General features: G+C 43.2%; 1 protein-coding gene across 4 annotated transcripts in view; it reads left to right on the top strand.

The window, feature by feature from the left end:
* The window catches only part of HERC3 (HECT and RLD domain containing E3 ubiquitin protein ligase 3), a 143,091-nt gene that overhangs the window by 64,781 nt on the left and 63,022 nt on the right, over positions 1-15,288 (top strand). For 2 of the 4 annotated variants that reach the window (XM_034772323.1, XM_034772322.1), the window contains exons 13-22: positions 1,102-1,291; positions 3,419-3,582; positions 5,528-5,641; positions 7,249-7,272; positions 7,359-7,448; positions 9,134-9,304; positions 10,133-10,276; positions 11,712-11,878; positions 13,050-13,116; positions 15,080-15,162. In XM_034772323.1, the coding sequence (XP_034628214.1) occupies positions 1,102-1,291; positions 3,419-3,582; positions 5,528-5,641; positions 7,249-7,272; positions 7,359-7,448; positions 9,134-9,304; positions 10,133-10,276; positions 11,712-11,878; positions 13,050-13,116; positions 15,080-15,162 (1,214 nt within the window). The remainder of the gene's footprint in view (positions 1-1,101; positions 1,292-3,418; positions 3,583-5,527; positions 5,642-7,248; positions 7,273-7,358; positions 7,449-9,133; positions 9,305-10,132; positions 10,277-11,711; positions 11,879-13,049; positions 13,117-15,079; positions 15,163-15,288) is intronic. The other 2 variants (XM_034772328.1, XM_034772324.1) reach the window with 1 other exon arrangement.

The following is a 15,288-nucleotide window of genomic DNA, read 5'->3' as shown; positions in this document are numbered from 1 at the left end:
GCTCAATGCTTTGAAGCAAGGACTTGATATTTGGCAAGGGGGTTGATCGGGTGTCAGAGATGAGTCATCTGCCCTCCCTGTGAAAATCTACCCAAATTATAAGCCCCTGAAAAAAAATCTCAGTTTGCACGTGCTCAATAGAGACTTGTTAGAATTGGGCAGCTAAATTCTCTGAAGAGATGTTCTCACAGCTCCTACGTGCCAGCCAGACTGCACATGCACCATCCCCAGGGAGTGACTGATCATGCTGCAAACCGACTCAAAATGCAGAGAGTTGAGGAACGGGGAAAGGAGATGCAGGGCAGAGGGAGAGGAGCAGAAGGCTGGGGAGGGGGTAGAGAAGAGGCAATAGCAACGAGGGGGGGAAGAGGGGCATTTCCTAACTAAAGTGCTTGATTCTGCAACCTTAATGGTCTTTTAAATGTGTTTTTGGATGCAGTAGGCGAAATAGAATGACAGTTCTCCATTGTTGCATTACACTGCGGCCTCTAGGTTTTTGTACAGTGATCCTGTAGTCTTTGTGTGGGTTAAAAATGAATGCACTTTAAGTGGATATTGCTGTACACACCTGTCTACTCGCCACCTAGCAAATACTGTATTTCAACAGAGCCAAATATAGGAGGGTTTTTTGGAGAGGGGAGTGTGACATTGCTCACTTAAACCCCCAAAACTATAATAATAAAGTGTAACAAAAATGAATAGAAAGAATAGGAACTCAGGTCTGCAATAAGGATTTTTAGTATCAGTGTCAGATTTAAGAGCACAAAAGCTTAAACAATGGATTAAATTACCATCACTTTACCTTTTTCCTCCTGCTGCCTTTCACTCCCAGAGTCCACCCTGCAGGATGAGAGAACAGATGGGAATGCCAGCCTGGATTTTCAGTCTTCACAAAGTACTTCCTTGCTTTAGTGGGTTTTTGTAGACCCTTAACTGTACTGACACTTACGTAGCAGAGTACAAAAGAGCTGGTGATGAGACAAATGTGCCAGATGTGCACATGTGACGCTCACAGCGTGCTCTTAGGTGAGCACTGAGCCAGCCCTTTATTCTTCAGGGATGTATGCTGAGTTAACGTCTCTTGTGCTTTTTTCCCTCCAGATCTTAAAAAGCTTTGAAAGCTTTTTGATTCCCCAGCTGTCCAGCTCCCCACCAGATGTTGAGGCAATGAGAATCTACCTGATTCTCCCTGAATTCCCCCTGTTTCAAGACTCTAAGCATTACATAACGTTAACGCTTCCTCTAGCGATGGCCATTCTGCGACTGGATACCAACCCCAGCAAAGTATTAGGTAAGGGGTGAGCTTCATAGGGTGTTCATGTTCTGTGTCATGCCTTTAGCACCAGTCTGGGGCACTAGGGAGAGATCATTCACAAAACATAGACTTGGTACTTTCAAAAGCTCTCCGTGTTGGCTAAACTCTTCTCCTGTTGAGCTACTGCTGGCTTCAGTGATAGCAGAGTTAGGCGGGCACTGAGTGTCACTCACGGTGCTCTATTGATGGCTGGTTTGAGATTCAAATACTTGACCCTTCCTCTCTTTGTTCATAGCACCAGCTGTGCTTCATCCATGAATCAATCTCTATAGAAATCCTAGTTTATTGTGTTTGTGACTGTCTAGAACTGTACAGGGTGCTTATACTCCTCCCTGCCAGCCTCTATTTTTTTAAATACTAAAATCTCCAGGGCGTAAATCCCCAGATAGTGGCTTGTTCCTAATGTTTGAAATTAGTGGTTGAATTCTAAATGCTATTTTGTTTCTCACAACATTTAAAGGCAGGCTGGTTCTAGGGGTCGTGGTCCAGAGTTGTTAGCAGAGCAGTGCTAGACGCTGACAGGCAGTATCCCAGCAGAGGCTGGGCTGGGGGTATTGCCTTTGGCTAGAGAAGATCTGACCCTCTAAAGAGGTGGTGTGGGCCGACCTTAAACACTGATGGGATTTTCATGGGGTGTGGGGAGAGGGAGGGAAAAACCCGTAGGCAGATGGAGTGACAGGGGCCAGGCAGGGGAATGGAACGATGCAGAGGGGCGAGCGTTTCTCCTTCATTTAAGAAGGCATGATGGGGTTCTCAGCAAGGTAACGGAATCCTGCAAAAAATCAATGTTGGCTCAACCACTGCTGTGAACAGGGGGACTACTGACAAGCTAATTGGTCGTGGCTAAGAAGGGAAAGAGGGGTGGAGGGAAGGGATCCCCTGAGCTGTCCTGGGTTCAAACACTGCCTAGGGCTGACTCCTGCCTTCTCCCTGTAAGCCTCTTGGGAGGGAACTGGAATCTAGATCACTGTGCGTAATTGCGTGGGGAAAGGAGTTTATTGTTTAAAGATGGAAATGGCACATGGGAGTTATTGTGGCTCCTAAATACTGCCATCGGCATCTCCCAGTACCCAATGATTCACTCATGGGTGTGACACTTATGCTGTCTCGAAGGAGAAGAAGTTTTGGACAGGTCATGGAACAGCCGCTCTGTGGTCTAGTACAGCTTCTGGAAGGGGGTTAGCTTATTGGATGTGTCTTGGCAGGCACTCACTACCACGGCGCCTCCTGCTGGTTGGGGGGAACTCCCAATCCCCCTAAGCCCTCCTTGCCTCAGTAACCCACTGCCAGTCTTCATTTAGCCCCTTTGCTCAGGAGCAAACTGCAGTCTGAAATGGCCGCTCATCATTGGCAAGGGGGTTTGTACCTGCTACCTTTTCCTGGCCTGGCTGCACCACTGCAGCCTCAGTAACCCCACAGGCCCTTTTAGCCTGGCCTTAGCCTGGGGACTCACCTGGCCAGAGCTCCCCAGCTCTGCCTGTCCTTCCCCAGCACTGCTCTGCCTAGGATACTCTCCTCTAGCCAGCAGCCAGGTCCTTCCCACTCCATCTCTAGAGTGAGACTCCCCCTGCCTAGCTCCCAGCCCTTTTATCAGGGCCAGCTGGACTCTAATTGGGTGTGGCCACATCTGCAGCTGCCTACCCAATCAGCCTCCCTCGGCTGCTTTCAGCCCCAGCCCTCTCCAAGGGCTGGCTTTTAACCCTTTCCGAGCCGGAGCGGGGTGACTGCCCTATTACACTGGGCTATTGGGCCATGGTTGTCACTTGCTCTTCAGAATACAGGACATGTGACTAATGAATAGGAATACAAATTATGGCCAAGGTGGAGTGCGGAAACTTCCCCCTGCTCCGCTGCTTAAAGGAGTCCTTACAACCTTCACTTCACAAATACATATATATGGTATCGTTCGTGTCAGTGCTTGCATTTTTCAGAGCTTCTTTTAATGAAACTGCGGAGCCCATCTTTAACACAGAGAGAGGAGATACAATATATTGTATAGTGTTACAATACTTTTTTCTCAGATTCCATCAATATAATGCCTGCTACCACCAAGTGCTCTAATAACAATATTAACATATATAAAAATATCTTTTCCTCCTGTAGATAACTGGTGGTCTCAAGTATGCCCAAGGTATTTCCTGAGGTTAGTGAACCTCTATAAAGGCGCAGTAGTTTATCTCCTGAATGGAAGAAAAACATTATTGATCCCTGTCCTGTTCAGTAGTTATATTACAGCTGCCCTCAGACTGCTAGAGAAACTTCACAAGGTAAGAGGCAAGCATGTGTGTTTTGGAACAGTGCACTGTCATAGTCCAGGGCTCTCTGACCTTTTCCATACCGACCCTTCTTCCCTGAGCAATATGGGAAGGGCAGGGCGGTCGCAACCCGTGATGCCAATTCACAAGCCCCAGGTTGAGGAGCCATATCATTATCTACCACAGACATTTATAATGGCAGCCAAGGAAAGAGAACGTTAGCACTGCCCATGAACTTGAGGCTACATTGTTTAACTTTATAGGGCTTTGTTTGAAACAATTTAATAAATAGCTGAACTTCGGTAGAACACCCCACCAGCAAAGCACATGGGATGCTGCACAATGTTAACACTAACACACACATACACACACACTCTCTCTCTCTCTCTCTCTCTCTCTCTCATTCTCTTGGTATCTATGCTCTTTTCTAAAAATACCAGTCGCACAAAGCAACAGGAAAGATTAAATCTTTTTGTACATAAGTGGAGGAGTTATTACTGACACAAGTTTATTGGATGCAAACTAAAATCTGAGGCACCTCAGTTGTTTGCAAATGATCTTTTTGGACTGTTGCCCGATCTTTAGATTATATATTAATTATATTGATTATGTAAGAATCCCCAGTGATCACTTTGAGGGTTAAAAGGTTCTTGCCGCAAGTATTATTTAAACTATTATATAGTTGGGAACCCTGATGTGCACAGTTGCAACACTCACACTATAGGAACTCTTTTATATTTACAAATAGAGTGTATTAATACATTTAGCACACTCAGTAAGGTAGATAGAGATACTACAGAATGTACATCTGCACATCCATACGCTCACAGCATCCCTTGCAGAGCAACCTGAAATGTTAACCATCATCTTCCTCATCACCATCACCTTCCTCATCATTACCAATGGCCATTATTCTGGCACATCCCAAGGACTACATCTCCTTCTCCTACTGCCCATAGGCTGGGATGCCACTTTTATAATATATTACGCTGACATCGCTAAGTTTGATGCATATTCAGTAGGGGATTTTCCCCTTTTCCTTATTCGTGTTTACTCACCTTAGTAATGTTGGAGTGTCTTTTCCCTAAAGGCTAGCATATTAATTATTTTAACTTCTTATTATATACGTCAATTCGTTACCATGGCCCTTTTGCGATTAGGTATCCCATTTGTTATTTCTCTCCTAACCAGTTATTTTGGTTCTTTCCAAGTTGTGGTGTACCTGTTAAGTTTAGAAGGGTATGAACTTAGGAAAGCCCCTATGCCAGCCTACTTCAATGTATCCTTTATGTTAAAGGTCACAGCCATATATGGACCTTATGCTTTAGCTCATCACCATCTATCTAGGTGAAAGGTCCCAAACATATATATGCTAACTTTGACTTAGCTCAACATACAGGATGTGGCCTGTAGGTCCCTTGTGGTTACATCCAAAATATACTCCAATAGAAATCTATACACCTGTTATAATAAAACAGTCAAACCCATAAGAAAATAAGAAACTTATAAGAAAAGATATATAGGCAAGCAAGCAGGCTAGCCTTAGATGTATCTCATGTACTTGTTACGTACGTCAGTTCGTTGCCAGGACACTTTTGTGGTTGAATCATGTACCTGTGGTCAGAACTTCCCCTTAAACTCTATTTTCAGCTCCCCAAATACTTTATCTGTGCAAAGTTTATCTGTTCAAAGTGTATAGGCCTCAAGCCTTATGCTAACTTGCTGACGCTAATGTTTTACAGGATACAGGCTGGTAGGTTTTTTTGCATTACTGCTGAATATAATGCAAAACAGTGAATATTAATAAAGGCAAGCTAGCCCAATCCTGCAAGCTGCTTTATGCAGGCAGATCTGAGCATGTGTGGAGCCCCCAGTAAAGAAAAAGAGCCTGTGTGTTTCTAAAGGTGGGAAAAGTGCATATACCCTGAAATTTTAAGCCTTTTGTTTTCTTAATCAGGTGAATCTGAAAGTTAAACATGTGGAATATGACACGTTTTATATCCCAGAGATTTCCAACCTGGTGGACATTCAAGAAGACTATCTTATGTGGTTCTTGCATCAAGCAGGAATGGTAAGGGGTTTTAATGAGTTACGAAATTGCTGTCCATCTTCGCCTCTTCAGTGCTATTTATAAATTTCAGTATCCCTACTAATAATGATTGTTTGTTGGTGTAATACATTGAATACAGGAGCATATGTGGGTAAGCTGTCTTTAATTTGGGTACTTACTAGCTCGATGAAGATAACTTAAAACAATGCCATCAGAAGAATAAAGCTACCAAATATATATTTAATGTTGCCTATCTAATATCTAAAATTCACTAATGTGGTGTTATGCCTTCAGCTTAATTCAATCACTGTTTAACTTGATCCTCTTAATTGAATCAGAATCTCAGGAAGCAACTCATATATAATAAAAATATAACTTTTACCCTTAACTTCCAGGCAGTTTTGTAGCCATGTCGGTCCCAGGATATTAGAGACAGGTGGATGAGGTGATATCTTTTATTGGACCAACTTCTGGGGTTGAGAGAGACAAGCTTTTGAGCCACACAGAGCTCTTCTTCTGGTCTGGGAGAAGAGCTCTTGTGGCTCAAAAAATTGTTTCTGTCACCAACAGAAGTTGACCCAATAAAAGATATCATCTCACCCACCTCTTCACCCTTTACTTCTGTCATTTAGGAAGGTATTATAGAGTAAGGTGATCATTGGCTGTATAATGCGGTTCCTTAAAAGGAAATATTGTCGTGCCAATGAGCAGGGCACTGAACTGGGGCTCAGGAGATCAGGTTCTATTCCAGGCTCTTCTAGTAACCTGGTGGGTGATCTTGGGAAAGTTCCTTCATCATTTGGTGCCTCAGTTTCCCCATCTCCAAAAATGGAGGTAATGATACTTGCCTCCTTTGTAAAGCGCTTTGAAAACTGTGAATGGAGAATGTGATATAGAAGCTAGGAATTGTTAGTCTTAATAATGACTATGACCAAAATTTTGAATGAGAGAGAACAAAAATGTCAAGGGAGGCCACAATAATAAAAGATGGTTGTGACTAAAAGTTGTTTATCTACTTTTATGGACAATAAAGACTACACTCTACCGGGTAAGCTGTGACACCCCCTTTCAATTGTATGGTAATACTGTAATAGCCTATGCTTGTTTTAGCCAAAGTGATGAGATGCGATCAGAGCAATAAGGCAGCTCTGTAATAGTAAAATGTAATCAATTGATTGAAAAGCTGGTTAAAGGGATAAATGTGTTAAATGAAAATTGTAGCATTTGGTAATTGACTGAACTTAAAGTTGTCACAGTTGTGGGCTTAAAACAGTACCTATTTGTTTGAGATAGTCCCACTAGCAAAGCTAGAGATGAAGTAATAAGAAGTTAATTAATTGATTTTGTTGATTTTTGGGGGGTGAAATTCACCCCTGTGCATAGGGTTAGCTCAAGGCTTATGGACCACTTATTTAAGTGGGGCCTAGCTGGCATATAAGCCTTGATGTGACCCTCTGCTCCGAAGTGAAACTCACCATGTCTCTCTTCCTCCAAGAGGAAGTTTTCATCCCAGAAGATATGAGGTTCAGAGGAGTTGGATCTCCTCTGAATTAGTCCAGCCACAAAAGCTAGACATGGAATATCAAACCAAAAGAATTAACTTTTTTTCCCCTTCTCTCTTGCCACAGAAAGTAAGACCATCTATCATGCAGGTAAAAAAAAAATTGATGACTCTTCTCTTTACAAGTGCTTGTCCAAGTCACAAACAGCAACTGAAATTTTCCTTTCTTCTTTCTAGGATGCTGTGACACTCTGTTCTTATCCTTTCATCTTCGATGCTCAAGCCAAGACCAAAATGTTACAGACGGATGCTGAACTACAGATGCAGGTAGCCAGCTGTCCTCTCTTTCACTTTGCCTGTCCCTAGTCTTCTCTCCTGCCTTCCCCCACGTACTTAGGTGAAGTTTGCTAATCATTTATACATGGGCAGGATTTCATTGTTAATGTAGTTATGTGCCATCTTGCGACGATTAACTATCTGAAGGGCCTCTTGCTACTGGATTCCACTGAGGCACTGCTGAAGTCCTTATTGTGCAATAATCCTTTATGTAAATAGAGCTATTTCACTAGGAGAGGTTCACTGTGATCAGAATTGTGATTTGCACCTTGCAATACATTGAACAGTGTGAGATTTTCATTCTGTTCCACTAAGTGGGTGGCATCAAATACGGCTTCCGCTTGGAAATCCTGATGTTGAGTGAGTGATTCTCAAAAACTTAGTGCTGGGTTCTATCATAGTATAAGTGATCAAGCACCAATTTGCATCGAATTTGTGGCCACAAGTCAACATCATGGTCCTCAACTAAACTACACTTGTGCGCTCTAGGGAATGGAATCCAGAGCTCTAGTGGAGGACAGTGGTTTGTGGTTGGTCAGGTCTGATACATCCCTTCCAGTAGATGGCAGTGATGCCACGTACTAGTTAGCTTTCCTCGGTTATCTTTGTGAATGTAAAAACGCTGTATGTGAACAATGGGGTCATTTCTGTCGACATTCATAGAGGACCAGGGTGGGTGGAGAGGGTCATTAATAATGAGTCACTGGTTAAAATATAGCACAGCTTGCTAGTGTCCAAAAGTTGTTATCATCTGATGCCTGTTATGTGGACTGTGTGAAAAGAGAGTCTAGTTCCTAGCTGACGGGTTCCCACAGAATGAAAAATGGTTACCACAGTTGTCACTAGAAATGAAAAAAATAAATAAATTGGCACCCCCAAGGCAAGTCTGTTGCAACCTCATCCCCAACCACAAGGCAACTCTGCAATCCACCCACCCTTCTACAGCCACTTACAGCGACTCAAACCGTCTCTCAGACATACACACGGTGCTTTTGGGTGTTAGTGGGCAGACAGCTGCTGTATTTTCAACAGTTTTGGTCTGTTATTGCTTAAACTGCGGAAGTGAGAACATTGCATCGTCTTTAGCTGGACACAGAAACTTTTAACATTAGATATCCCAGTGTAATTTGGTGATGATGCAAATCTTTAGACCCACATAAAAAAATCCCAGCAGATTAAATTATTTTTCTGTTAACTGGCAAATCCATTAAAAAAAAAAAAAAATGAACAGGCCAGTCAAATACCGGCCAGGTGATAACCCTACTCAGTGGAGAGGCTAAAAGCTGAATGATCCACAGAAACTAAACTACCACCTCGCTCCTTGAGAAAGGCCTTCCAAGTCATGATCAAGACATGTTGTTTGGGTAGTGTGGGACCAGCTTGAACCGCTGTTTCCTATGTTGCATCTGTTCTGTATATTGAGGACTTCAGCCTCCTGGGAGGCAGTTTATTTATGAGCACTGTGCTGCTGTGAAGAGGGTATTTGTAGCGAATCCTCTGGGTCTCACCCTCAACAGTAATCAGATGGCTGTTGCTGGTGTAACAAGAAGCAGAAGGAAGGAATACCAAGGATTGGTCACAAACTAGTTGGTGGTGGTGGTACGACTGTCTCCACTCAATAGTGCCAGGGTACCCTGCTTTTTTCAATCTCTCTCTTTTTTTGTGCTGTTTTATAGGTGGCGATCAATGGAGCGAATTTGCAAAATGTTTTCATGCTTCTCACTCTGGAGCCTCTGCTGGCCAGAAGCCCTTTCCTAGTTCTTCATGTCCGCAGGAGCAACTTGGTTGGCGATGCTTTGAGGGAGCTGAGCATTCATTCAGATATTGATTTGAAAAAGCCTCTGAAAGTAAGATCCTTTGGGAGTTTTTTCCCTGATCTGCCTTATTTCCCTTGTGTCCTTCTCAATTCTCTTGGAAAACTGTTCCCCCCCCAATCCCTGTCACCCACACATTGGGCTCATAATAAGGTATATGGACTCCACCACGGCTCTAACTAGTAGCAGGGCTTCATCTAACCAATGAGTGGATGCGTCTGCCTCCTTCCTGATCAGCAGGCTTTGTTGGGACTGGTTGGCTCAATACCTATGGGCTTCTCCCTCATTATAAAAGGACCAGATAAAGGAAGCCATAGGGAGAGGTTTGGCATCCGCTGTGGAGGACTCCCTTGACGTGGCTACTATGTGTGGATGGGTGGGTGGGGAGGAGGATGTGAGACCAAAGCGAAAACAAACCCCAGAACAAGTATCTTGTTTTTATACAGTGTTAAGCAGTGTCTTTTTGCCATTTTGCAGGAAGAACTAGACTGGCTCACCTAATAATGAATGTGTTTTATGTCTGAGAAGATGCCTCAGAGGTCAACAGCTGCTGGTTTTAGTCCCCCTAACACTTGTGACCAGGAGAACTGACCTCCTACTTGTGGGGAGGGGCTGGGCTGTTACCTGAAGAGCAGCTTATTATTTAACTTTTCCTCCACCCTTCCCGCACAAAATGTTGAATCATCCATTAAAAAAAAAAAAGTCTTCTTCCCCTTTTTTCCCCCAGCACTGAAACAGTCCCATTGTTGACGTCGGCTTTGTATGCTACAGTTATTAATTTGCATGACCTGTGATTAAATCTGATGCCTCTAATCTACAGTCACATTTGGTATCTTGATCAGTTACCTGTTTTCACGGCAGGTGATCTTTGATGGCGAGGAGGCTGTTGATGCTGGAGGGGTCACAAAGGAATTCTTTCTCTTGTTGCTAAAAGAACTCCTGAATCCCATCTATGGAATGTTCACCTACTATCCAGAATCGAACCTGCTGTGGTTTTCAGATACGGTGAGTCACTGACCTGTTTGCATTGTTTGCACACACGTGCTGCAGCTACATTAAAGTTAGTGACAAAAGCTATGTGAGAGAAAGTCAGCTTCCTCTTGTTTTTTTCCCATGATGCTAATTGATAAGTGTGGAGCAATTGAATGGTGTGTATTCATTGCTTGATTTGATAGTTTGGTGTCTCAGCCATAAACTGGGGATGTACAAAATCAGACTTCCAATCATAAGGATTTTACATTTCTGTGCATCCCCTGCTCTTCATATGATTGTAATCAATACACTACAATATCTCATTTATGCATTGAGCTTTTTAATGTACAATGTCAGGGAGCCAGAATCTAACCATTAAAATAGCACAGTTACTCTGACTTGCCTACCTCTGCAAACAGTGTTTTGAGTGGTGTGGAATGAATGTCAGGTATTATACAAGAGACAGTTCACTCTCTCTTCTTGGCTATAAAAGTGAAAATTGCATTGTTGGGTAGTTGTTGTAGTATGTGTGGTGCTTTTTTTAAATAATCTGATTATTTTTAAACTTGAAATTTTACAAGCGAGAAAACAGCACATTACGTTTTGTAACCCACAAATAACATTACACTGCAATTGTTAGTATTAACATTGTGAAAATAGCAAATCAGACGGTGCTAAGGATAATTGTAGTATACATCTCAGATGGTTGCAAAGTTTAAAAAATATGTGCAACACTCTTGTCACTGACGCACAAATCTCAAACCAAACAGCAATAAAGATGGACGCGAAATACAGCAATAGCTACTTGTGTGCTCCTGGATAACAGTGCAGTTATGCAGGACTTTTAAATGAAAATAGGCTTTTTTGTTTGGATTGAAACATTGTCCTGCAGTATTTGGAATGGAAACATTGTGGCCTGGGGGATCTGGCTCTTCTTTTGTTAGGATCCAACTTGAGGGATGTGCAAAAGGAATGATAGATTAAAAGTAATTCGGCTGTAACAATCTAAGGTGGTGATTCAGCTGAGGCGCCAATCTTGCCATGAGCACTGTGTGGACTGGGTGCTCATGGCAGGATTGGAGCCAACAAGTGATATTTTTACATCTGTCCCTCTTGAATATCTGGGGCCAGTTCACTAACAATAACATTATTAATAATGATTTACGGTACCATTTACTGGGTGGGAGGTGCTGTCGAAACAGTCTAGGAGCACAGCCTTGGCTCTGAGACGCTCACAGTCAAAGGCCAGATTTTCAAAAGAGCTCCGCTTCCATTGAGGCAACCAACTGAAGTGGCTGCGTTTTCAGACAGGCTCCACATCTCTATGGGAGCTGCTAGGGGCTGAAAATCTGAGCCCAAATTGTGATGCTGCAATATGTGTATATCTACGGGGAGGGATATACATTGGTGTTCCATTAAGCTGCACAATGAATTTTGGTCTAACTGTGACTTCCCTATGTGTTTGAAGTGTTTTGTAGAGCACAACTGGTTTCATTTGATTGGCATAGTATGTGGACTTGCTATATACAACTTCACTGTGGTAGACCTCCATTTCCCGTTGGCGCTGTACAAAAAGTTATTGAATGTGAAGCCCTGCTTAGAAGACTTAAAGGAGCTGTCCCCTACGGAAGGAAGGTATAAGGCTGAAGGACTATCTAAGCTGCTGCTCTGACTTCTTCCCCTCCCAGTCCCCACAAGGTGTTCATCTGAGAACAATGTATGTTAAACTGGTTAATGTTAGTTAAATAAATGACCTGCTGACTTGATCAAGTAGTGAATTCTAGGGGCCCTGATCCACCAAAACACTTAAGTACATGCTTTATTCTAAGCACCTGAGGAGTCCCATTGAAATCAATGCTCCCCCTCACATGCATAAGTAGCTGACTGAATCTGGACCAGAGTGGAGTAGAGTCATGGGGGAGGCTGCTTGTCTTTTTGAGCTTTCAGCGGCAACGTGGGCATGTAGTGGGCTATAGGTGGGGGTTCGAGAGATCTGGGTTCTAGTCCTCGCTCAGCTGCTCACCTGCTTGGTGACCTTGGACAAGTGACATCGCCTCTCTCTGCCTCTGTTTCCCCATTCCAACCTTGGTCTGACTCCTCAGTTAAGACTGTAAATTCTCCACCGTACAAGCTCTGTCATCTGTTCATTGCTTGGCCTGATGGGGCTCTGATCTCTGTCGGAGCCACTGTGAGCGACCGTGATGATAACGAGCATTGTTTTTTTCCTAGCTCTGGCAGGTCGCAAGGTTCAGGTCACATGAGATTCTTGGTCTGATTGTCGTCTGACATTGATTGCTATGTAATTTTCTTTAGCTCAGAGTTGAACAATGTTTAAAAAAAGAATTGATGGGGCAAAGTGAGGGGCCAGGAATATACAAGAGTCCTGCAGCCACATTTTGGGAGACATCAATGGGACTCTAAAAAAGGGGGCTATGGACGTTCCCCCCATCCCCCCTTCTGCAGCCCTCATGCCTATCTTGTGATCCTTCAGCGCTAGAAATCGAATGCTTTTTCCAAGCATTGGGCCACTAAAAAGGATCCTTATTCTAGTCAGACACAGACTAGATGGAGCATTTGTAGTGCGGCATTTATTCTATGTAGAACAAAGCACACGTGTATATGGGAATGCATGTCGTTGTGCTCCTTTACGCAACCCAGAATTTCTCTCTATCTTGTCCTGTTACTCTGACTTACATTATTTACTTTCACTGCTGGGGTTTTTCCCCTTAAACATAAAGCACAGACAGTATTGCCTCCTGGATGTCTGATTTGTCTCCTTCTCCTCCCTCCCCCGCCTGTCTCGTAGGAGTCTTCAGCAGCTTTTAGATTATCCTGGGGATGATGTAGAAGAAACGTTCTGCCTGAACTTTACAGTAAGGCAAATTACTACCATTTGTCAATGATGTGATTTGTTGTGTGGGTGCCTGCAGAGGCCATGGACGTGTGGGTGCTGTGGGTTAGACCCAAACATGGCCATAAAATCCATGCTGTATATTGCAGAAATGTTAAACTTCCTTGCGGGTATTCTACTGTCCTTGTGTATATGGTCAAGAAGACTGCACTGCTAAGTGGATTAAGGGGGTGCAGTTTTCAAAAGTGCCCAACTCCCATTTTCAGAAATGACATAGGCACTTAGGAGCCTGTGTTTCAGTGACTTTCAGTGAGGTGTAGGCTCCAAAGTCCCTTTTGAAAATGGGACTTTGACTCCAAAGTCACTTGGTTGCTTTTGAAAATGTTACCCCATACCCATCTTTTTTTTTTTTCTTTCCCTTCTCATAGACTTTAAGGTCAGAAGGGACCGTAATGATCATCTAGTCTGACCTCCTGCACACTTCTACCATTCTGTTATTGGTAAACAGTGCAGACTCCTTTTGTGACTTCAAACATTTACAGTGAACAATATTTTACTATTGTGTCAGACCTTCTTTGAGACCAAATGCTGCACTCTATCACTAGGACACTGGCTTTGGCAGACTGAAATAGTGAGGCTCCAGAAGATTTTCTCCCAGCCAGTAAATGCAATCAGTAACCTCTGCATTGGGGTGGAAATCCACGAGAATCTCTCTGGTTTCTCTGCCTGGGTCGCTCAGTCTGAAGACATGCGCCCAGAGGCACCTTGCTTACTTCAAAGTTACGATATGCTGGCAGGCCCCAAGGTGAAATGGTCTCGTCTGGAACAGGATGTTCTGGGTAGGCCCTAATTTTACAAGTAGGTGCTTATCACCTTCCTGTTTTATACAGAGGAGTGTTTGGGGTGGAGATGGATGCATTAGTCCAACATCTGAGCACACCTGTTACTAGCGAGAAGACACAAAAGCTCCTTTCCCAAGGGGCTCTGATATGAGCTGATATGGCCAGGTATTGGGTTGAGTATTGTGAAGAAAGCCTTCCCACCTCAGTGTGCTCTGAGAAGGCTACATTTCGTCTTGTCTGATAAGGGAGGGCTTTTAAAATAAAGCTGTCTTATAAATCTTGGCTCTAGAGCGAACCAATTCTGGGTCTAACACAGTCACACACAGGTCTGTGCTACCATTCAGGGTGAGGTCAGGAGGCTATAGCACTGATCGCATCCGCCTATAAAATGTACAGTTAAAATAATCTTGTATAACTTCCCCCAAGCTCTTTTGTGCCTGGTTTCAGGCAAAAGGACATCTTTACTGTTGTGTTGATGCCTTGAAATGGATTCATAATTTTCCCCAAATGGTCTGAAGGAGATCTGTTTTGTGCTGGCTGGCTAAAAATCTGGCCCATAATATTTTATCCATGAGACACTTTAAAATAATATAATTATGTATGGAGTGCCAATGTACCACTGGCACTCCATACATAATTATATGTATGTGTTCATAACAGCTGTTATGAACACAGATAAAAGTAGCAGATCTGACTTATCAAGTGGTCTGGTAATCTATTGTGAGAGTAGATTAATGGAGCATCCTGCATTGCCATTATTCAAAGGGGACTTTGTTGGTGCCAATACACATGGCATTGGTTAAATGTAACTTTTAGCGGTTATCAAGCTCTTGTTTTTCAATATGCAGTTGACTTAACAGGGTGGCTTTGTTCTCTTCCAGGTTTGCATTTGGCCTTGATTGCAAATCATGATCTAAGAGCAAATGTTGAGTATGAAAAATGATGCAAGCATAGAAGGGTGTCTGTGTATTTTTTGTTTCTCTCTAACTCATCGTATCTGTTTTTCCAGCCTCCTTCCCTCACTCTTTGTGTGTCAGTAGTTACGCAGTTTACCTGGAGCGAGTAAAAGAACCCTGCACCCATTCTGCAAGCTTGTATGGTGACACACAGAATGGGTAAACAACCTATTTTTTTTTAACATAGATATGCAGAGAAAGCTACGGTGTGACAGAGCAGAAGAAGCTAATACCAGAAGGAGACAAAATTACTGTGCAGAAGGACAATAGGTGAGTTACTATAATTGAGCAGTCATGGCAACTGAAATGCTTTTTTGGTGATGTCTACGTCAGTGGGCAATGGGTGATAACGAACTGAGACGGGATAGATAGGTTAACACAGGGGAAGTGTCGGAC

The sequence above is a fragment of the Trachemys scripta genome, chromosome 5 (genome assembly GCF_013100865.1).
Source record: "Trachemys scripta elegans isolate TJP31775 chromosome 5, CAS_Tse_1.0, whole genome shotgun sequence".
Lineage (NCBI taxonomy): Eukaryota > Metazoa > Chordata > Testudines > Emydidae > Trachemys > Trachemys scripta.
This window is presented reverse-complemented; position numbering and strand designations above follow the sequence as displayed.